This window comes from Myxocyprinus asiaticus, chromosome 6, assembly GCF_019703515.2.
Source record: "Myxocyprinus asiaticus isolate MX2 ecotype Aquarium Trade chromosome 6, UBuf_Myxa_2, whole genome shotgun sequence".
In the NCBI taxonomy this organism is placed as follows: domain Eukaryota; kingdom Metazoa; phylum Chordata; class Actinopteri; order Cypriniformes; family Catostomidae; genus Myxocyprinus; species Myxocyprinus asiaticus.
Genome location: NC_059349.1, coordinates 43,748,571 through 43,773,815, shown reverse-complemented (window position 1 = coordinate 43,773,815; position 25,245 = coordinate 43,748,571). Strand labels below are relative to the sequence as shown.

At 39.1% G+C, this 25,245-nt stretch overlaps 1 protein-coding gene across 3 annotated transcripts in view; it reads right to left on the bottom strand.

Annotated features, from left to right (window-relative positions):
* Positions 1-19,510, bottom strand: part of LOC127443126 (protein EFR3 homolog A-like) — a 95,959-nt gene extending 76,449 nt beyond the window's left edge. For all 3 annotated transcript variants that reach the window (XM_051701650.1, XM_051701651.1, XM_051701652.1), the window contains exons 1-2: positions 19,422-19,510; positions 19,133-19,240 (exon numbers count right to left, since the gene is read on the bottom strand). In XM_051701650.1, coding sequence (XP_051557610.1) covers positions 19,133-19,142 — 10 coding nt within the window. In that variant the 5' untranslated portion in view covers positions 19,143-19,240; positions 19,422-19,510. The remainder of the gene's footprint in view (positions 1-19,132; positions 19,241-19,421) is intronic.
* Positions 19,511-25,245: the final 5,735 nt, after the last annotated feature.

The following is a 25,245-nucleotide window of genomic DNA, read 5'->3' as shown; positions in this document are numbered from 1 at the left end:
GTCTTTTACTCTCCATAACAATGAGCTTATAGCTAACTTGCTAATCACGTAGTTACTTTCATTGTTGTCAGCTGTGTGGAAGCTAATGTGTAAACATGTATTCACCAAACTGTTTTGTTTAGGATTCACAGTTTGGTTCCCCCTTCAACCGAACAATTCCAGTTGTTGCATTTATAAAATGTAATATTTAAAAGTCTGGTTTTCCACCGTTGAAAGTTTCCCCTGAACTTGTACAGCAGAATACCGTGTAACACGGCTGCCGCTGTTTATCTTGACTCAGCAGTGTTAAATATAGTCAGCATTTGACTGATACTAAACAGTAATACTGATGTTTATTTAGCTACTTATTTTCTTTTTATTTATTCTTTATTTAAATGGTCAGCATTTGACTGATACTAAACAGTAATACTGATGTTTATTTAGCTATTTGTTTTATTTCTATTTATTCTTTATTTTAATGGTCAGCATTTGACTGATACTAAACAGTAATACTGATGTTTATTTAGCTATTTGTTTTATTTCTATTTATTCTTTATTTTAATGGTCAGCATTTGACTGATACTAAACATACAGCACTGATATTTATTAAGCCATTTATTGTATTTTTATTTATTCTTTATTTTCTCAGTGTTCATTTCTAGAATTTGTTGACGATGTATAATAATAATGTCAAATATTCTTTGATAAAAAATTTTGTTTAAGAAAGCAGCCTTCTGAGTACTTTTGCATAGTCATATCGGTACAAAATCGTTGAAAAATCCACATAGAAAAGGTTTGTTTTCATTCCAGCTCAAAAATTTAATATATTGGGCACCATATCGGTAATCGGTGAATTTTCCCTCTCTAAATTCGGTATCGGGCTCTAATTAATCATCACCATTCCTCAACCTGGTTGCCTAATGGTTAGACGGAGACCTGGAGAGGCATTCAAACCACAGTGTCTCACACCCACTGTGAAATTTGGTGGAGGATCGTGATGATCTGGGGGTGCTTCTGGAATCGGGCGGATACGTCTTTGTGAAGGACGCATGAATCAAGCCACGAACAAGGTTATCCTGGAAGAAAATTTGCTTCCTTCTGCTCTGACAATGTTCCCTAACTCTGAGGATTGGTTTTTCCAGCAGGACAATGCTCCATGCCACACAGACAGGTCAATCAATGTTTGGATGGAGGACCACCGGATCGAGACCCTGTCATGGCCAGCCTAATCTCAAGACCTGAACCCCATTGAAAACCTCTGGAATGTGATCAAGAGGAAGATGGATGGCCACAAGCCAACAAACAAATTAGAGCTACTTGAATTTTTGCAACAGGAGTGGCATAAAGTCACCCAACAGCAATGTGAAAGACTGGTAGAGAGCATGGCAAGATGCATGAAAGCTTTGATTGAAAATCAGGGTTACTCCACCAAATACTGATTTCTGAACTCTTCTTAAATTAAAACCTTAGTACTGTGTTGTTTAAAAATAAATATGAACTTGTTTTCTTTGCATTATTTGAGATCTGAAAACACTGCATCTTTTTTGTTATTTTTGTCCAGTTGTCATTTTCTGCAAATAAATGCTCTAAATGACAATATTTTGGAGGAGGGGGGAATTTGGGAGAAATGTTGTCAGTACGTTACAGAATAAAACAAAAATGTTCATTTTACGCAAACACATACCTATAAATAGTAAATCCAGAGAAACTGATAATTTTGCAGTGGTCTCTTTTCCAGAGCTGTTTTTAATGTATAATATAGTATTTATATTATATAAATCGGTACACAGGCCTACTTATTATTAAAATGACTGATTCACAATGCAGAGAAAATACCTGTATAGACCATTTCAAGGATTGTTTGTTTGTGATGTCAAGTGACATCATTGTTCCATGAACATTTCCTGCTTTCAAAACAGACTATTTAGCAGAAATGGGCCATTTCTATTAAAATTTATGGGATAAACTGGAACGCCCAATGGCAGCCAACGGTTAACCTGCTTTGCAGGTAAAATAGCCAGTTACCTTTTAGATACAGAAATTGCCCGTCAATCAACTCGAGAACATGCATGCGCATTAGCTTTACAAGACAGTATAAATTTGTTTACAGCGTAATCTGAGAAGAAACACAATTTATTATACCAGTTGTGACGGAACAACATGCCCTTCCCGTGGATCATCGTCGCCTCGCCTCACCGCGCATGATCCCAACGAAGAGCCTCATCACCGCTGCCTGTAAACACAGAGCGCGCCTCTCCTTGGGACAATGATCTCTACCTGCTGGTGTCTTTACAGGTCCAGGAACGGAGCAGGTTGGGTCCAGTGCGAGTTAGATGCATTGCTGGACCCACACCCGGAACGAGTTGGAGCACGCGTCGCGGCCGACGGGCCAGGATGCCGGGCCGCTATTCCCCTCAAGTGCCAAGGCCCAGGGAAGCCAGACTGCACAGTGTTGTCAGATTGTACTGCTTATTTGAAATCTAGCAATGCGCTTCCTTGGTTCACTACGCACTTGTCAAGCATCCATTGAGCTAATATTATTATTATTAATTGTTACTATTGAGAAATGTATGATTTTCCATTTATTTTATGTTTCATATGTATTTTTTTGATTTTAGAAATGTTTGAAAAAGAATTTCACATGGCATCCCTGATCTCGCCAGATGGCACCCTGTTTGGGAAATGCTGATTTAATACATATATAAAGTAAATATTTTCTTATGAGGAAAAAATTACTGAGTGCTTATTTAATTAAACTGATTTGTAAAAACATAAAACAACAACAACAACAACAAAAAACAGCTGTTCAAGACCGAAACAACAGAAGTAAATGAGAACGATTTGTTTGCTTAAAAGATTTGTTCAAAAATACTGATTCGTTCACGAACTAAACACTACTAATTTTCAACCATTTTGGCGGTACATATTTAAAGGTATGAATCAAACTGCATATTTCATTATCCTACAGTGCATTCAGAAAGTTTTTTCACATTTTGAATGCTGCAGACTTATGCTAAAATGCTTTAAATTAAAAAAAATAATAATTATTCACATCAATCTACACTCCATAACCCATAATGACAAGGCAAAACCCAGATTTTTTATAACTTAACTCAGCAAATTTATTAAAAATAAAAAACTGAAATATCACATTGACATAAGTATTCAGACCCTTTGCTATGACACTTGAAATTTAGCTCAGGTGCATCCCATTTCTCTGGATCATCTTTGAGATGTTTCTACACTTTGACTGGAGTCCACCTGTGGCAAATTCAACTGATTGGACATGATTTGAAAAGGCACACACCTGTCTATATAAGGTCTAACAGCTGAAAATGAATATGAGCAAAAACCAAGCCATGAGCTCAAAGGAACTTCCTGCAGAGCTCAGAGACAGGATTGTGTTGAAGCACAGAAAAAATCAGGCTGCATTGAAGGTACCCAAGAGCACAGTGGCCTCCATAATTCTTAAATGGAAGAAGTTTGGAACAACCAGGACTCTTCCTAGAACTGGCCGCCCAGCCAAACTAAGCAATCGGGGGAGAAGGGCCTTGGTAAGAGAGGTGGCCAAGAACCTGATGGTCACTCTGGTTGAGCTTTCGAGATCATGTGTGGAGATGGGAGAAACTTGCAGAAGGACAACCATCACTGCAACACTCCACCGATCTGGGCTTTATGGCAGAGTGGCCAGGTGGAAGCCTCTCCTCAGTGCAAGGCACATAAAAGAAAAAGCACCTAAAGGACTCTTAGGCTGTGAGAAACAAGATTCTCTGGTCTGATGAAACAAAGATTGAAATGTTTGGCCTTAATTCCAAGTGTCATTTCTGGAGGAAACCAGGCACCGCTCATCACCTGCGCAATACCAACCCAACGGTGAAGTATTGTGGTGGTAGCATCATGCTGGGGGGGGGGTTCAGCGGCAGGGACTGGGGGACTGGTCAGGGTTGAAGGAAAGCCGAATGCAGCAAAATACAGAGATATCCTTAATGAAAACCTGGTCCAGAGCGTTCAGGACCACAGACTGGGCTGAAGGTTCACCTTACAACAGGACAACGACCCTAAGCACACAGCCAAGATAATGCATGAGTGGCATAGGGACAACACTTTTGTTGAGTGGCCCAGCCAAAGCCCGGACTTGAACACAATCAAACATTTCTGGAGAGACCTGAAATGGACTATCCACCGACGGTCTGTCTGAATACTTTCTGAATGCACTGTATATTACTTTAATTTAAAATCATTGTAGTAATATACTATAATGACACACACACACACACACACACACACACACACACACACACACACACACACACACACTATTTTGAATATTAAACATTATATTTTAAGAGTTTTGGCCAGTTTGCAAAAGAATTGTATCTGGCCGCATAAAACGGCAGCTTTAATACCCAGCAGAAGGCTCTGCCAACCGGTCGCTTCAACGAACTGAATAAGCACGCAAGCTGTAGGCTGTAATCAATCATGGACAGTGTCCACTGTTTTTCATCAAGAACTTCTGGGCGAGGGAGACAATCTCTCTCTGTCTCTCTTGTAGTCTGTCTCTCTCTTTCTCTAGGTTTTATACAGTGCAGGGAATCTAACCATATTCTCTAACAAAGTCATGTTTATTGTCATTTTTACATATGAGGTTTATCTACGAACCTACAGTACAACATTTCATACATCCAACTAGACAGAAGACAAAAAAATAAGCTATAAGACACAATAAGACAGTGGAGATAGAGATGCGTGTTATTAGTGTTATCACCTAATTAATATTCATGAGCCAAGATAATAAGATTTATGTGTTCCCCATACTTCTCAAATTGTTCCTACATCCCTGTTTAAAATTATCTGACAGGAAGCAAACACACACACACACACAAAAAAGCAACACAAATACATTATTCACATAGACTCAAACTGATCAGACCTACCAGCATCAGTCCTCTCTGAGTCCATTTCTGTGTCTGCTCACTGGACCAGGGAGACAATCTCTCTTTCTGTCTATCTCTTTCTCTAGGTTTTATACAGTGCAGGGAATCTAACCATATTCTCTAATACACATACACACACACACGTATCTGCATGAGAGGTATTTAATTCTGATGATGCAGATGTTTTGGCACACTGAAAAATTCACTGCAATGTCAACATGAGCATTTGCCCAAATAATGCCACCATGCGCAGATACACACACACATGCACTCGATCTACGCAGAACAAATGCATGCCGCCGTTCCCCTTGATGTTTTCCTCACTCTGAATCTTCACTAGCACATTTTCCACTGTGCATATGAATGAGACGAGACTAAAGGGAAACAGAGGAACACCAACACAAACCAGATGACACATCAAACACACACACAAACACACAGATCAAACTGTCTCTCACGTGCACTCAAATGGCCAAGGGAAGATCAAACTTTGCTTTGCAAATGCACACATTATCATCTCAAAGCCGTGAGAGAAAGCCAGAAAGATCTTTAAGAGAGAGAGATAAACATAAACGGACACATCTACTGTTTTTATTGAAGAACAATTCTTCAAACGTCTGCAATCACACAATTAATCATGTTAATTATTTTAATTCATTGAATTTCCTAGTTTCTGTTAATAAAATGTGAAAACAATCAGCTTTGTTTTCATTACAGCTGATGTACCAGAGGAAACATCTTTTGCCTACATGGGGGGCTTTCGAAAATAGGCTGTTTCTCAATATGCGTTCTTTTGTGTTCTTACGTTCTTGTGGACCCGTTCAATGTCATCATCCACTGCTGAAATTCAATTCCAAATCCTCAAGAACGCAAGTACCGGGGGTCGCGTGGCGCCATGCGGGGGTCGGGCAAGTGAACGGCGAGATCTTCGCACTTTGCTAGTTTTTAATTCTTTTTGTCTCTTAAACCAGCGAGATTCGATACACCCTGCTACATAACTGTTCTATGAAGTCAACATGCTAAAGAATTCAAAATCCTTAGACTCTGGAGATATTAAAAGGCACTTTACATAGGGGCCTGGGTAGCTCAGTGGTAAAAGACGCTGGAGTTCACTAGTTCGCTAGTTCGAATCCCAGGGCGTGCTGAGTGACTCCAGCCAGGTCTCCTAAGCAACCAAATTGGCCCGGTTGCTAGGGAGGGTAGAGTCACATGGGGTAACCTCCTTGTGGTCGCTATAATGTGGTTCGTTCTCGGTGGGGCGCGTGGCAAGCTGAGCGCGGATGCCGTGGTGGATGACGTGAAGCCTCCACATGTGCTATATCTCCGTGGCAACGTGCTCATCAGGCCACGTGATAAGATGCGCGGGTTGATGGTCTCAGACGTGGAGGCAACTGGGATTCATCCTCCGCCACCAGGATTGAGGCGAATCACTACGCGACCACGAGGACTTAAAAGCACACTGGGAATTGGGCATTCCAAACTGGGTGAAAAAAAAAAAAAGCTGATACCCCAGACAGGGCCGCAGACCAGGGATTCAGTTTGGACAGTGCAGCGGGAGAGATTCAACATCAACTGGCGAGCATGTCCGCGGCGGACTTGGAGGATCTTGCTGTAATACGTCGATCGATCACTGGAGACGAAATCCTCTGAGTTGGTAACAAGAATCGGGGACATCGCGAAACGGATCGATTATCTGAAGTTATCGGAGAGGGAATTAGCTGCTAACCCGCTAGCGACCAAAGTAGATTTGGAACGCATTTGGGAAAAGCTGGAAGACCTTGACAATCGTAATCGGCAAAACAATGTCCGAATTGTTGGAATTCCTAAGCATGAGGAAGGCCGAGACATGGTAAAAATTCCTAGATGAGCTCTTCCTGAGTCTGTTCAACATGACAGGCCATAAGCTGGAAATAGAGCGAGCTCACAGAATCCCGGCTCGGAGATCCGCTGACGGAGACAGGCCCCGATCAATTCTGGCCAAATTTCTGAGATCATCCGATAAAGATCTCGTGTTACGCAAGGCGAGGGGTAAAGGAAGGCTTTCTTGGAGGAACCACAACATTTTCTTGTTCCCAGACTTTGCGATTTCAACAAGAGAGAAATGTGATCGATTCAAGGAATGCAAGAAACTCTTACATCAACGGAAGGTCACTTTTGCACTGATGTTTCCGGCCAAATTGAGAACAGATACTAAGGATGGCTGCAAAATATTTACATGCCCACAGCAAGCATTGTCCTTCATAGAGACAATGGGGTGAGTAGTGGGCCTGACTCACTGAACGTTCACTTGACTGTCTGAGGAAGCGGGGTGCCTTTTTGTTTCTTTTTGTGCTGGTTCCACCTAGCAGCTGGAGTCTGTTTTGTGGAATAACACTTCTTCAAGAAACTTTTGCATCGACGGAGGGTCACTTTGCACTGAAGTTCCCGGCCAGGTTGAGAATAGATGCTAAGAATGGCTGTAGAGTGTTTACTTGTCCCAAACATGTGATATCCTTCATAGGGTCTATGGAATGAGTGAGTCATTGTGTGGCGCTCGCTTTGCAGCCAAGTGGACCTGACTCACTGAACATGCACTTGACCATCTGAGGAAACTAGGTGCCTGTTTTGTTTATTTTTGTGCTGGTTCTGCCTAGCGGCTGGAATTTTTTTTGTGGAATAACACTCCTTCGGGACAGTTGTGGATGAATCTGCACGTTCCTTGCGTTTATGCTTCCTATTGGCTGGAGTATTTTTTGCAGGACATTGGAAGGATTAGGTCATCTGCTGCACACATGAACAGCCGGCTCACTAAGCACTCGTTTGACTGTCCGAGGAAACTGAACACCTTTATATTTATTTTTTGTGCTGGTTATGCTAGCGGCTGGAGCATGATTTGTGGAGGAACACAACTTCGGGACAGTCTTGTGAATGAATCTACAGATTCTTTGTGTTTATTCTGCCTATTGGCTGGAGTTTGTTTTATAGATTGTTTTCTGTTATGCAATTCTGTCTCACAAAATTGTAAAGAAACATCGGACTTGAGCAATCCAATGGCAAAGCTGTCGAAGGGGCTCTCATAGGCGTACATGGACTGTTTGAGTTTAGAGGGATGGTAGCCGGTTGGCACTGTCGTGCGTGGGGTTAATGCGCAAGTTTTCTTTTTTCTGTTTGTTTGGTCGGGGGGAAGTCCGGGGTTTGACAGTTGCAATAATGTGGTCCTTATCAGTTCTATAGGTATTCACAGCTGCGCCACCTGCTCTGTATTGTTTTTGGGAGTAGCATACACCCCCTAAAGCGGCAGATACTCTGGAAGTGGTGATTACTGCTTTTGGAAAAGGTCATGAGGCTAGGATTCTAAAAAATGTCAAGTCTTCATCTAGAGATGCAAGGGTGTGCCTTATGCAATTTAAGATTTTACACAGATTATATTGGACCCCCTCTAGACTGTATAGGCTTGGTCTTAAAGACACACCCACCTGCTGGCGATGCCAATCAGAAGATGGAGACACGACCCATGTTTTTTGGGGGTGTGGTAAGATCCAAGAATTTTGGTTGAAGGTACAGAGTTTTGTGTGTGACGTGTTGGGCACTCAAATTTAGTTTTGCCCCAGACTCTGGGGCGGTCATAAATTCTGAGGATAAATACATAAAAAATTGGGGTTTGACCCATGTTATGAATGGTAGGCAGGTTATTTTAAGGGAATGGAAGTCAGATAGAGCACCCTCATTCCCAAAGTGGTGTGCAGAGATGGGGAGGGTGGCTGCTTTCGAGGTGGAGTCAAGCAGAAGGATGGGAGTTAAGAATTTGTTTGATAGGAAATGGGACAACTATTTATTGTTTTTGGGGGACTCTCGAGGAGGGGTGGTGGAGAGAGTAGTTTAGTTTCAATTACACATGATTATTATATTTTCTTTTTTTCTTTTCTTTTCTTTTCTGTGTGTGTATTCCTATTGACCACAGGGGTGTTCGTGGGGGGGTCAGGGTGGGGTGGGTGATTGGGAGGGGGAGGGGTTATAGTGGGGGGTTTAATGTTAAATGTGATTCATTATTTATATGTTGTGGTTTTTTCTTTGTGTTAAGTCTATGAATCAATAAAAATGTTAATTGAAAAAAAAAAAGAACGCAAGTACCGTGAATGCATAAAATTACCCAGATGTGTTCTTGATAAGGCAGAATATCAAGGATGCATCAGATGTTGACTTGTGGGCAAGAACCCGGTACTACAGTGGCAGGCAAAGGACATTTATTGTTGTGTTTTACCCACTATTTCATTTATCATTGGTTTTACCTCAAGAGTTTCCTGCTGTAAGCTCGCAAAAGTCTGACGGCTCATGAGTGTCGTTATACTCCGTAAACATTTGTTGTTTTGTTGGGCATTATTTTAATATAGTAATAAACACATGTAGGGAACAAGTGTTTACAGAGTTTATTATTTTAACGTGTAACTAGTCCTGCAAAACCTTACTGGTGGGATGATAATAATGCTGTCACTGGTGTGATAATGCCAGAAGTTCTCACTGGCTTCAAATGTGCTGTGACTGTTAATTGCGGAAAGATCACAGCACATCTTATAACTCGCTTTAGATGCATTCTACGTCCTCCTGTCCTTCTGAGTTCGTTCTTCCAAAGTGGCTTGACAAGACCGGTCTCCACGAGCAAGGTTCGTGACTTCCGTAACACCAGAAATTCTCATCACAATTGACAACTTTTTTTAAAGTCAAGTTATTTTTATTTGAATAGCACTTTTCACGACACACATAGTTTCAAATCAGCTTTACAGAAAATTATGCTGTAAAGTCTGTAATGCCTTGAAGTCTTCATTGTGCGGTTTAAATGAATAACATGATTGAAAATCATGCCTTAAAAATTATTGTCTTTAGGCCCACAGTGAGCAAGCCAAAGGCGACTGTGGCAAAGAACCAGGGGGACGGGCATTTTGAGTAATTTTGTAGTAGAGTTCTATAAACATAAAAAAATAAAAATAAAAAAGTAATCGATTCCTTGAAATTTAGAATTTCGGTTCAACCTTCAACTTTTGAACATGTTTGTCTTGAGCACTATGCATAAACAACAAGATCTAGATAAAAAAAACATTTGCACTCACACATAGAAAAATACACATGTTCTCAACGGGTTTTGCTTCAGTACCCAGATTTTACATTGGAAATCAAGTGGCGACCCACCATATTAAAAACGTAACCTGTATTTAACGTATCCTGGGTCGCATTTCCTTTTAAGTTGCGCAGTTTTGTTCATGGTTTCCAAGTACAAAGACATGCATCAAGTGACACTAAAAGTGACAGGAAGTTTTCTCTCCCCCCTTTTAAAAATTGAAGAGCATATTTAATTATATGAGCCCATTATTATCCCGTTTGTTTCCTAATTTCAAACATAATTCAAAAAGAACATACATATTACACAGGAGGAAAGGCTCCTCATTACCATGGTTAGGTCAGTGTAGCTAGTCTTAAATAACAGTAATAATAATAACAAATTATAGTATTTATGAAAAAATAAATACTAGCTGAAACACATCTTGAAACTTTAACTACAGCTGCCACTGTTGATATTAAATGAGGTCTAATAGATTCTACTTTTAGATTATTTCATATGAAACTATAACGTTTTGTCAAAATATAACAGTTACTTTTACTCATGTAAAATCATGAAAAAGGTGTAAAAGTGATGATGCATAATGATAGGCTATCACTTGGGCAGCCGCCTTAATATCTTCAATGGGAGAACCATGGCATTGTTCTTTCCCTGCTGTCCACGACCCAGTCCGAATAGACCTGCGACCCACCAGTTGAGAAACACCGCTTTAACTCACACACCCACTCCCTTATGTCAGACCCTCTCGCCTCGCTTCTCTCTGACATTTTCTCCGCTGCATGTGTGTGTGTGGGTCAAGTTGACGAGTCTGACAGGCAGACGAGGAGGAAAGGACATGCGCACGCGCAGATGAGATTCTCCGTCCGGTTGCATTTTTCTTCTCAATACCGTTGCTAAGCAAATGTACATGGTATGATAACCATCAATTTTCATACTGTGGTATACCGTGAAACCCTAATGGAGAGAGAAAAAAAACACTGGGAGAAACCAGGCTCAGATGGGGGAGCCAGTTCCCCTCTGGCTATACAGCATGAACATAATGCCAGTAATATTTATCTATATGTAGTACAAGTCATGTTTTAAGTAAACTGAGTAGATGTTGGTGGGCAATGTTTAAAACTAAAGGATATTGATTGAATTGTAAGATTAATGATAAAGTGTCTTTGAAGTCCTTCCCAAATTGACTGCTGAAGAGCAGAAAGATGCATTGTCCTTTGTTATTTGGCTGATGGAGGCTTTAGTTGGCATTAATTTATTGTATATGTACTCCATTTTAATGACCAAGATGATGCTGGCAGAGGTTAGTGAAGCGCAGTCTGGCTTGAAGCTTGTAGCAAGTTCATTTCTGGTAAAGTCCATCTTAAGAGCGAAGTGCAGGCAGTGGCCAGTGAAGTATCCCTTGTAGTTTAATAAACGAGTTTAATCGAGGCACAAGTTCATAAATTAAATCTTAACAGGGATACATTTTTATTGCTGTCGAATGCTAAAACAAGACTGACAACCATATTCTGCTGCTGTGTGAACATGGCCATAGAGCATTTACAAAATCACTTTTTCTCTCCATTTTCCTCTAACTTCAATTTCAAGGATAAAGGGTTTGTCTTACTAAGCCCTGACTGCCCAGAAATAGACTCTCTCCATGTGTGTGTGTGTGTGTGTGTGTGTGTGTGTGTGTGTGTGTGTGTATGTGTGTGTGTGTCAGAGCAGAGAGGTTATCATCTCCCTCTGAGAGGTGTGGAAGTTGTGTTTGTACTTCAGTGGAGGGGTCACCCCCTCTGTCTGTGTGTGTGTGTGTGTGTGTGTGTGTGTGTGTGTGTGTGTGTGTGTGTGCTGTACTTCCCTTTTGTAGAGCGTCAGCAGCAATAACCCTCAGGGGTGTCTAGTCTACTCTGTCAAACGAAACTACACATTACACAGTCTGATGAAACAAATGCAAAAAACTATATCACAAATGGCAAATCAAGCAGCACACAAAACTATATTAAAATAACACAAAAAAAATAAAATAATAATGTCACAACCAAGGTTATTATTGTAAACGAAAACAAAGACTAAATGTATAAAAACATTTTCGTAAACTGAAATAAAAATAAAAAAATAACATAATTGGAAAAACTGAAACTAAACTAAAATAAAATCCATGGCTCTGAAACTAACTGAAATTTAACAAAAAAAATCTTGAATAAGATTGTTTTCGTTTTTGTTGCTGTGTTTTTTAACCTTTAAACCAGCCATTATGTAACATGAAGATGACAGCCTAATACGTCATTGCATCAGCAACAGAGCGAGAATCACTACCATCCTGAAGAGAGGTAAAGCATGTAGATAACAGTATTTTCACTCATTCTGTCTTACCCTGTCAATCTGTAATTTGCTTTGACTGGACATGCGGCTTTTTGTGCACTCACATACGCGTGTGCTCAGAGAATGCTCGAAATGCGGATACACGCCTGAACGATCAAATACATTTCAAAATTGCGCCAAAATGCCCGTCTTGGTGAGGTATGTCTAAAGTGAATGTTAAAAGTGGGGGAAAAGCAGATTTGTATCTAAGTATTGGACTTGTAAGTGGTAACGTAACCTAATAGACCTGCTGCTGCTGTTGTTAATAATAATCAAAGAACCATAACAAGAAAACCACTCACTGTTCTTGACTGGATAACTTTATTAGCTTTAAAAAGGATTAATGCATTATACAGTGAAGACCAGTAGTAATTAGAGCAAGAGGGGAGGCCCCTGTTGGGTCGGACAACATAACACCCCTCCATGGTGGGACGACATATCACATGCAATACGAGTTGATTGCAGAGCTGTACTATTAACAGGGCCATTTCTAAGCATATGGGGGCCCTAAGCAAAATCCTAATTGGAGGCCACCTGCAATAATATTATTTACAACTTGGACATTGGGGAGGCCTGCTATACAATCCAAATTACACAAATACCTGTTTTCCCCGTCCTCCAATATCCATTAATATAAATACTAAAACTAAAATAAAAACTAAATATACTGAAAAACTAAACTAAAATTAACAAATAACTAACAGACAAAACTAAACAACATTTTTAAATTTTTTAAATGAAACAGAAATAAAAACTAAATTCAAAACTATTATAACCTTGGTCACAACCACCAAACATAACACTTATCCAAAGCACAATATCCAAAGTTTTTTTTTTTTTTTTTTTTTTGAGTGGCAAGACATCTTGCTTACACCGTTGTGTATATATTTGAGTGGCTTTCAGTGGGTAGGGCTGCTTTATGTTCGTTATTTAAACAAGGGAGAGATGATAAAACATGGATAAATGTGGGAAAAAAACAAAAAAACAAAGCAAACAAGACGAGGAAAAATTTTTTATTAATGGGGTGTTTTTAGGCAAAACACAGGCAGTGTTTGTTGTTTACGACTGCAAAGTAACATTGCAACTTTATGCATTTACAGAACTGTGCAAAAGTTTTAGGCACTTAAGATGTTTCATAAAATCATTTGTCTTAAGATGGTTATTTATCTTCAGCTTTAGTGTGCCAATAGGAAATTTAGATTTTAGACTTCCCAAACATTCCTTTTGCAAATAGAATAAATAAGAATAGAAAAACAAGGAGCCCTGCAACAAATGGCATGGTCCCCACACTAAACATCAACTTTACATCGGATTGCATGAAGAGACGGAAGCAACTGAGACAGCCTAAATAGATAGAAGAACTGTGGCAAATTCTCAAAGCAGCTTGAAACTTCCTATCTGCCAACAACCAAGAAAAACTGTGTCCAGGTGTACCTAGGAGAATTGGTGCTGTTTTGAAATCACAAAAGGGTCAGTCCATCTCAAGTATATAACAGTAAAGGTGGTTGCTTTACCATTTTTAAGTTTCCAATTTTTTTTTTTTTTTTTTTTGTGATTACCACTATGTATTGGTATTGCAAAACCACCAGTTTTATATTTGTATTTTACTTGGTTTAACCACGACGGCCATCTTTGTGTCATGGCACACGACAAATTTAGGTTATACAGCTGTTTATGGAAATCTCAATATCTCGGCTCAGACTGATCCTAGCTCCTTGGAACAAAAACTGATCTCTAGAGCACATTACAAGGTACATGTACATATATAAACATTTTGCACATTCTTGTTCCTTAGACTTAGAACTTCAGTCCTAATGTAATGCTCAAGATTGCTCAAAGTTCCACTTTTAGGGTCAATTTATAATGGGAAGCGTTCGCGTCTCAGTCTTAATTTTTGTATGGAGTACATAGGTAAGTATAGTGTGCATGCAGAACATTTCAGGTTTGAGACTTCTCTTATTTTTATTTAGTTTGAGATTCCACTGGTTACAGAGCTAGGGCTAGTAGAAATCTTGGGAAAAGCCTACTTTATTCATGCATTTTGAGAAATGAACAGATGTAAAATGAGTAGGGTGGCCAGATGTCCCATTTTTCCCAGGACAGTCCCGTTTTCAAGCACTTTTTCTAGTGTCCCGACTTATTCTGAAAAAATCGTGTTTTGTCCCGTATTTCCCCTATCCTAAGATTTCTCTATCGCCTATGCGGCTTTCTCAGTCACGTGAGTATTCTAATCAAAAGTAGCCAAGGATACGGCTTGTAAAACCAATAAAATCACACCGTAATATTTAAAGTCCATGATTGGATTAAACTATCCAATCACAATCCCCTATCAATAGACGTCCAGTTAGTGAACTGATTGAAGAGTCCGTTTGAAAGAGCACACAGATGAAATTGTGGCTGGAAATATGTCAAGGAAGCGTGCATGTACATTTAATGAGGATCTTCAAAAAGAGTTTAAATTTCTAAAAAAGGAGTCACAGACAGAGCCTAGTAAAGTGAGGTGTAAGATTTGTGGAGCTCGCTTTTCCATCACCCATGGAGGCTGCACTGCCATCGCGCAGCATGTTCATACCTAAAAGCATGTGGATGCTGCTAAAAGTGTGCCAAATGTTAGCGATTTTTTTTGTGAAGCAAAGTCCGAATCTGACAAGGTGCACGCAAGTGAAGGACTTTTTGCTTATCATTCTGTTGTGTACGGCCATAGATTTGCACATTCATGACCTGAGAAAATACTTGCAGGCCAGGCTGGAGGAATCATTCAAACCCTCTGACATTAAAAAGCAGTTGGATGTCCTGGTTGAAGCTGGTGAAATGCAAGTGGATGATATATTTTGTGCAGTTAGAAACTTTTATTCAGCATCGGTGGATTACCTCCAAAATTAGAGCCACTCATTGGAGAACACAGAAAAGCTTGTGTGGGCCCTAATGAGAGATATCCCAGAGTGGAAAGACATTCAGAGCAGCCTCGAACACTTCTACTCCAGAATCCCCGCTCTCAGTTTGATTGACAAAACCATGCTCTTTGATGAGTGGGCTTGCATGAAATACATTGTCACTCGTCGTATCACTGAGTGGAACATGAACAAGACGGCCTTGTCTGAGAGATGGACAGACGTTTTTTTGTGAGCTGGAGAGCAAGACCATCAACTTCAAGTCCAAGGTCATGGAATTTGTTTTATGCCTGTCTGGGACATTAATTCATTCATTCATTAATGAACGCAGCATGGACACCGGATAAATCTCGACTCATTGTAACAGTCATGAAGGCAATGCTTTTCGTACATCTTAATTTTGGGCTGGACTGCTCTGCATTTTATGATAAACTCTTGAAAGTCAAGCACACACTGAGAAAAATTGCTGTACCAGGTGACAACAGTTACAGATGCACCCTCTATTTCGCATTGATCTGCGCCTAGGTAAGGATACATCAATATCATTTTTGCAGGGAGTGGGCTGTCCCGTTTTCCACAAGCAGGAATCTGGTCACCCTAAATATAAGCATAACAAATAAAAAAAATTAACATTATTTTACATGTTTACATGTACATGTTTTATTAGAAGCTGTTAGATTTCCTCACTCAGTCTCTCTGAAATGTTGTGGGAACGTCCAGTGACAGTAGTCAGTTCGGCAGGTGTCAGTTTTCTGAGAACATTGTTCATGGGAACCCACACTTTGTCTTCAGTAGACATTTTAATGATGTTCTTGATCCAGGTGGGTGGAAGAGTTTTACAAAAACATCAGTTTTCCACGCTGATGTCCTCAACCAATGGTGTGTCTTTAACACATTGAGTTTCTCAGCCAGAGAAACAGAGAATTCATCCCTAATAAGAACGACAGTGATCATATCTGCTCTGTCAGTCATAATCCACCGCTTAAAGGTGATGTTATCAGGAAGTGTGTCATATTTGTCTGACTCTTCAAGCATATGCAGTAAGGCCTCTATACCTGGACACTGGTCACACTTGTTGAGCATGCAATCATAACTGTTTATGTCACAGACTAGAAGTTCCAGCAGGTCCTTGTAGTCCACGTTTAGCTTTGCTGACTCAACCATCAGCTTAATGTTCTGATGTTGTGTGTAGACACAGACAGTGTGAGTTCCAGATGCTCCTGCCAGAACACACCATTTTGGCCTCAGTTCACAACATTTTGATCTCCCCATCTTTAACTCTGGGTGCTGATATTTAAACTTCACATACAGTTCATTAAGGTTACTTAAAACTAAACGCTTTTGTTTATTAACTTTTTGAAGAACCCTGTGATAAATCATGCAATTTCAGGTTCCTATCTGGTCCCCCACCAGAGATATTCAACCCCAAAGTGAGGGGAATTTAAAAAAAAAATTGCACTTTCTCACCCCCATAAAAAAACAAAATAAAAGAAGTCTCAAACCTGAAATGTTCTGCATGCACACTATACTTACCTAGGTACCCCCTAAAAAATAGTTAAGACTGAGACTCGAACCCTTCCCATTATAAATTGTTCCTAAAAGTGGAACTTTGAGCAATCTTGAGCATTACATTAGGACTGAAGTTCTAAGTCTAAGGAACAAGAATGTGCAAAATGTTTATATATGTTCATGTACCTTGTAATGTGCTCTAGAGATCAGTTTTTGTTCCAAGGAGCTAGGATCATTCTGAGCCGAGATATTGAGGTTTCCGTAAACAGCTGTATGACCTAAATTTGTCGTGTGCCATGACACAAAGATGGCCGTCGTGGTCAAACCAAGTAAAATACAAATATAAAACTGGTGGTTTTGCAATACCAATACATAGTGGTAATCACACACACAAAAAAAACTTTTTTAAATGGTCAAGCAATCTGTATTGGACCACTTGAGATGGACTGACCCAAAACCAAATCACACCACAATATTTTATTATTTAGGTTGTTTCATGTTTACTGGACTTGATTGTACTTAAGTATGACATTAAATGATCAATTAAAACTATTTACGGCATTATTTTTGAAGACATCCTCACAATGCAAAATTGTATATATATTTTCACATAGTGTGTGCATATTTTGTCTTTTATTTTTACCACGGCTTAGAATGTGGATCATCCAATCAGAATTTAGAGTCGGAACAATATGTTTAAAAACATTACCTTTACTGAATGTTATGTTTTTAATAAGCAACAGAAATCAAGTTCCATTCATTTGTAAAGAAATGAATGAACAGGATTATCCAAAAATACCAATTGACATTTTAAAAACACATCCACGCACGAAAGCCAGAACCAAGGAGGTCTAATACGAAGAAAAAGCTATCTAATATTTGCAATGTTGCTTGCAATAAATTCTGTTTCGTAAAGGTACACGGTTACTTTTCAAAACTTGAACTGACACTGAATGCTCCAGCAGCCTAATTTACACTTAGAAAACTCCTGATGTTGCTACAACAATGCAAAAAGCACATACCAATTTGCTTGAAGTGAAAATCAGTCCTCCTTTCCTGTTTAATTAATCAATCGCACGATCATGTAGAACATCTCAGGTTTATAAATCCATAAGGATCTCTTTCTCAGTGATGTGGCAGTGATGACAGCCGTCTCATCAGCTAGATCTCGCGCTCTTCGCTTTCAAATTACGTACATCACTTAAAGCATGATTGCGTCACTCAAGGTCAGCTAGAAGGCCTAGACTGGGACATATCCTAAAGACCACACCCACCAAGATCAAATAAATCAATCAGATTGCCTGATGAATCTGACAATCTGACTTTAGATGCCCATTCACTGCACTGTTGAGGGATTCTGAAGATACTCTAAAGGCCTAACGGGGTGGAGCTCAGACTCACGCGGTGCTTCGGATAAGGAGCATGCGATTTGTGAAACAGCTGACACACTTTGCTTGTAAGCATCGAGGGATTAATTCTGATTGGATAAACTTTTCATTTTTTTGTAGATGAATTAGGAGTGGAAAGCGATTGAAAATACATAGCCAAAAAGGTGAATCAGAATGAAAGGATGAAAAAAATATTTATTTATTAGGCATGTTACGCCAGCAGAGAATACTGCATATCCCTGAAAATAACTGCCAAACTAAACACCATAAAAACATACAAATCCTACAAACACCAAAGTAAAAACACTAAAACATTACTCACAAACTCTAAACAAAACAATATCACATCAAACAAAAAATGTAGAGCCTAACTAAACAACCCCCCCCCCCCCCCCCCAATCAAATAAACAGCAGACAATGTCACAAACACCAAAATAAAGACTTTTATTGAAAGAATGAGGCACAAAAATTCTTCTTGGTCTGCAGGAGACTCTTATAAGCTCTTTAGAAACAGTCAAATAAGAGACATCCAAACACATTACGTAAGATGTCTATCTTGGACCCTGCACAGTAAGATTTTATGCTGACTCTAAATCACATGACAGTTCCACCTGCTGTCAGAGTTTATGGGACCAGTGCCAGCACCTTAACAGAGTCTGACATGAGTCACCACTCCACTGTCCTGCATCAGATCAGGGCTAAAAACAGACTGGAAGCCAGTGACCATGGCAATCATGGTAGTTTGATATATACCGTGCGATTGACTAATTACCAAATCTACCTTACTATTTATATGGTACTCCAAAAATACAATGGTATTACCAAGGTACTTTTTAGTTGGTGCAACATAAGGGAAGAGCTGAGATCAACAGAACCCCAACAATAACACGGACTCACTCACACACATACTGCAGAAAAACAGATTTGCAGCACAAAGCGTCATAAGCTAAAGACATAAGGCTGTAGGCTGTGACAGATTGAGGTTCGGGTGCTTACCGGCAGGCATTCCTCCACTCGGTTCCGTCCAACCCGCGTCCGCTGTACTGCGCCTGACTCAGATCAGCGTGGATGGGGGTTTGGGTTCGACATAGAATCGGAACACGGCTGGATCACACAAACATAGATACACAAACCAAACTGTATTAACTGAATCCTATCAGAACCCGTCAACAACACCGAGCTTAAACCGACGACTATAAACACAGAACATGAGACATAGCGACACTGCTCTGGTCGGAGTTGTTAAGAATTAATAAAGTAAAGAAAGAGAGCTGTGTTAAAATACCTGTAGATGCAGATTAGGCACAACACATCCGCGTTTCCTTGCTTTCACACGCCGCGTGACGTTGAGACACGCCAACACGGAAGTGAGTGTCGCGCGCGGGGAAGAGAAGTGAGAAGAGGAGAGCACGCGCAGCACACGCGTGACCACCAATAACAAACTCTTCAGGGGTTCGTAGTGTGGAACAGGTAGGTAGAAAAATAAAGTGTTTCTGTTTTATTTGATCTTATTGCAATTATTAGTATTCTAAAATTAATTAGTAGGGCACTTTCACTTGCCTTTGATTTAGATTAATGAACTCTGTGTGTGTGTGTGTAAAAAGTCATTATAAGATTTATTAGTTTCCAGAGAATTGCGCTGTAACCTAAATGTTCTCACTTTCAATTTCATTTTAATATTACAGCCTCAGTCCCTGACCTAATCAAACTTCTGTGTATCTGATGTCTAAAAAACACTACCCTGCCACTTCATTACAACACTTTAAATCACTGACAGAATCTGTCAATTTACAGTATTCATACTGTGTATTAAAACAAAACCCAGAGATGTCTGTGTTAGACCTCTACTGTATAACGGGATTATATTAGGATAAGCTGTAACCATCCAGCGAAACAGCCTGAAAAGACCTTTGCTTTATGGGAATTATGTGTGATTAAACTCCCGTTTATCCCAGCATTAAAGCATCTGTTAAAACAGAAAAACACACACACTCTAGCACACCACTCATACACACATATTAACTTTAACTGGATGCATTCATCCAGACTACAGTGTAATATGTCTTATAAATGGATACACAACATGCTAAAGGAAACAGAATACTGTTGTGCATGTTGGATTGAGGCAGTCTTGGCATTCGAAGAATGCAATGCAACAGACACACACACTTGCACAGATGCAAACACAAACACGCACACCTATACGCAGACACACACATGGACACATGCTTGCTATTTACTCAATAATTACTCAAATGCTGGGCAAAAATATCTTATTTCACCAATAATGTCCATCAAATCAGTGTGATTTGATTCCTGTCTGTCACCACACACACACACACACACACACACATTTTCTGCCTCATTGATATTGATGGATTAACAAAGCATGAAAGTTTGGGCAGTTTAATTGATTGAGTGAGTGCAATTGTTTGTGTGTGTGTTTGGTGGCAGCTGGTATTGCCAGTCATTCACTAAAGTGGTGCAGTTAAAGGGAACCTTCACCCAGAAATGAAAATTCTCTCTTTATTTTTTTTATATATTTATAATAAATATTATTATATTTGTACTTTACTTGAGTGCAGTTTAAACAGAATTACTTAATTACATTTCAAAAGAAAAAATAGTACGTTTTACTCCTTACAATTTTATTTAAACTTGAAAAGTACTCGGGGGGCCTGGGTAGCTCAGTGGTAAAAGACGCTGGCTATCACCCCTGGAGTTCGCTAGTTCGCTGAATTATTATTGTTGTTGTTAAGCAACTATTAATTATAAGATGAACCAGAAACTAGAAAACAGTTCACAAAACCAACAACATTACTAACTTTCTTCGAAGCTTATTTTGAATTTTTCTGATCTTTCTCTATGTCTCAAGGGGCTGGGCGAATTGACGTCACAATTCATGAGTGCATTTTCCCATGCAACGAACATTACGTGATTGTGGAACTGTTTTTGCTAAATAAAATTATGCGTTTCATTACACGTCTCAGGGCAGTAAATGTCGAAGTAAAATGTCCACTGTGTGGCGCTAAAAACGAGTGAAATATTCTCCCGAATGGATGAGGTTTTTAAGGTTAATGTTCTCTCGAGATTTAAGTCAACAAAGCCGACCTCCTTACCTTAAACCTGATGTCATACATGTTTATCTCTTATGTCATAAGATAGCATTGTGTGAGGAACAGGGTGAAAAGTGTTCATGAACTGATACTCTGCTGTTTTACTTGTGGTTTGTGTGAAAGGGTATAAAAGTGATTGTTGTTTTTGCTCCTCTAGTGTTCATTTAAACAGGAAATTGCCATGTTACGTACAACAGGCCACATAAAAATAAATTAGCAAAAATGTAGTTATTGTAACATGATTCTTTGACCAGGTTGCGAATGTCACTGGGGAGAAATATGACAGTCGTCAGAGACAGTAAAAAGGCGACTTAACATCCAATCGAATTTAACAACATTCTTTCTCACATAATCTCATCTCTTGATTTCCTATTGCTAAGGAAAAAAAAATTACTTTTTACTTTTTTAATTCTTAAGTACAATTTAATGTGAATACTTTTTTACTTTCACACCAGTATGTTTTTGGTTAGACACTTGGACTTTTAACTGAGGAAAATTTTCAGTCAGTATCCATACTTTCACTTAAGTATAATTTCTGAGTATTTTTTACACCCCTGGAAACCAGCACACACAAAGTCACACAACAATTTAACATGCTTAATTTGACTGTCACTGCGAGAAACACACCCAAATTCTGTGAACATTTTAAACTTTTACAACAGGACAAATCATCTTGAGGCCACAATAAATATGAAGTTTAAAAAGATTTTTAGAAGAATTTCTCAGCTCTGTAGGTCCATACTATGCAAGTGAATAAGGACCAAAACTTTGAAGGTCCAAAAGCACATAAACACAGCATAAAAGTAATCCATATGACTCCAGTGATTAAATCCTTATCTTCTGAAGCGATATGATAAGTGTGGGTGAAAAACAGTTCAATATTTAAAACTTTTTTTTACTATGGGGGCCTGGGAAGCTCAGCGAGTATTGATGCTGACTACCACCCCTGGAGTTGCGAGTTCGAAAAGTACCAATTTCTTTCCATAAGAGCAAAATCTGTACATTATTCCAAACTTTTAGCCACCAGTGTATACAGTTAGTACTGTGCAAAAGTCTTAGGCAGTTGTGAAAGATGCTGTATATTGAGGACATGAGGATAATGCCATGAATAATTTGTATTTATCAATTAACTTCATACAAAGTGCAGTAAACATAAAAAAATAAATAAAAAAAACTAAATCAATATTTGGTGTGACTACCATATGCCTTTAAATCAGCACCAATTCTCTACACTTTCGCATAGTTTAAGGTTGTTCCATCTTGCCACAGTTCTACTGTATGTATTTAGGCTGTCTGTCTTGCTTCTGTCTCTTCATGTGATCCCAGACTGACTCAATGATGTTGAACAGCTGTCTCTGTGGGGGCCATCATACCATCTGTTGCAGGACTCCTTGTTCTATTTCTATTCTATTCCATTTGCAAAAGGAATGTTTGTAAATCTAAAATTAATATTTGCTATTGACACACTAAAGCAGAAGATATAAAATAACCATTTTAAGACAAATGTTTTGTGTAAAATACGATGGATGGATGGACAGATAGATATATATACACAGATCAGCCACAACATTAAAACCGCCTGCCTAATATTGTGTAGGTCCCCCTCGTGCTGCCAAAACAGCAACAACCTCCATCTCAGAATAGCATTCTGAGATGGTGGTATTCTCACCACAATTCTGGCCATTCTCTGTTGACCACTCTCATCAACAAGGCATTTCTGTCCACAGAACTGCCGCTCACTGTATGTTTTTTGCTTTTGGCACCATTCTGAGTAAATTCTAGAGACTGATGAACGTGAAAATCCCAGGAGATCAGTAGTTACAGAAATACTCAAACCAGCCCATCTGGTACGACATCCATGCAAATATCTAATCAGCCAATCATGTAGCTGCAGTGCAGTTCATAAAATTATACAGATATGGGTCAGGAACTTCAGTTAATGTTTGGATCAACCATAAGAATGGGGAATAAATGTAATCTCAGTGATTTGGACCGTGGCATGATTGTTGGTGCCAGATGGGCTGGTTTGAGTATTTCTGTATCTTTTGATCTCCTGGGATTTTCATGCACAACAGTCTCTAGAATTTACTCAGAATGGTGCCAAAAACAAATACCATACAGTGAGTGGCAGTTCTGTGGACAGAAATGTCTTGTTTATGAGAATGGTCAACAGAAAATGGCCAGACTGGTCCGAACTGACAAAGTCTACGGTAACTCAGATAACCACTTTATACAATTGTGGTGAGAAGAGTAGCATTTCAGAATGCTATTCTGAGATGCAGGTTGTTGCTGTTTTGGCAGCATGAGGGGGACCTACACAATATTAGGCAGGTGGTTTTAATGTTGTGGCTGATCTGTGTATATATATATCTATCTGTCCATCCATCCATCGTATTTTACACAAAACATTTGTCTTAAAATTGTTATTTTATATCTTCTGCTTTAGTGTGTCAATAGCAAATATTAATTTTAGATTTACAAACATTCCTTTTGTAAATGGAAAAGAATAGAAACAGAACAAGGAGTCCTGCAACAGATGGTATGATGGCCCCCACAGAGACAGCTGTTCCACATCATTGAGTCAGTCTGGGATCACATGAAGAGACAGAAGCAAGTAAGACGAAAAAACTTCTTCGAAGAGTTCTCATCAAAAAATCCTCCATGTGCAGCAATGACAGCTTTGCAGATTCTTGATATTCTAGCTGTCAGTTTGTCCAGAAACTCAAATTACATTTCACCCCACGTTTCCTGTAGCACTTGCCATAGATGTGGCTGTCTTGTTGGGCACTTCTCACTCACCTTACAGTCTAGCTGTCCCCACAAAAGATCAATGGGGTTAAGATCCATAACACTCTTTTCCAATTAACTGTTGTCCAATGTCTGTTTCTTTGCCCACTCTAACCTTTTCTTTTTGTTTTTCTATTTCAAAAGTGGCTTTTTCTTTGCAATTCTTCCTATAAGGCCTGTACCCCCGAGTCATCTCTTTACTGGTATACATGAAACTGGTGTTGAGCGGGTATAATTCAATGAGGCTGTCAGCTGAGGACATGTGAGGTGTCTATTTCTCAAACTAGAGACTCTGATGTATTTATCCTCTTTAGTTGTACATCTGGCCTTCCACATTTCTTTCTGTCTTTGTTAGAGCCAGTTGTCCTTTGTCTTTGAAGACTGTAGTGTACACCTTTGTATGAAATCTTCAGTTTTTTGGAAATTTCAAGCATTGTATAGCCTTCGTTTCTCAAAACAATGATTGATTGACGAGTTTCTAGAGAAAGCCATTTCTTTTTTTGCCATTTTTGACCTAATAATGGCCTTAAGACATGCCAGTCTATTGCATACTGTGGCAACTCAAAAACAAACACAAAGACAATGTTAAGCTTCATTTAACAAACAAAATATCTTTCAGAAGTGTTTGATATAATATAGTAGTGTAGTGTAGCTTTTGGGGGAGGTACAACTCTAGGGTGATGAGTAGGCAAGCTGTCTAATGCATCAGAGCAGACTGCAGAGATGTTTTCTGAGATGTGGAGAGAGAACATTGGTTAACATACGTTAATATAGTAGTTTTTAAGAGAAGCCATTTGATTGGTTGATATTACCACGGGATCTGGTGTAGATGAAGCAGAGGAGGGGTCCAAACAAAGAACCTCAGTGTTTAGGGTTTGTATATCAGTACAAATCTTTTTTCCAAACAGTGAATGTGAATGATGACTGAAGCTAACATTTAGCCTAACTTCTTTTGAGTCCCATGGAAAAAGTAATAGGGGTTTGTAACAACAAGAGCATGAGTAAATGATAACAATTTTTATGTTTGGGCGAAGTCTCCATCTCAGACATTTTTAAAGGCAACTTTAACTGAATTCAAGGTCAATTATTTGCTTTAACTTTTTAATGTTTCATTTGACACATTCACTTAAATAGTTATAGATTTATAGATTAAAATAATATATATATATATTTAAATATTATAATATAAAGATTATATATTATACA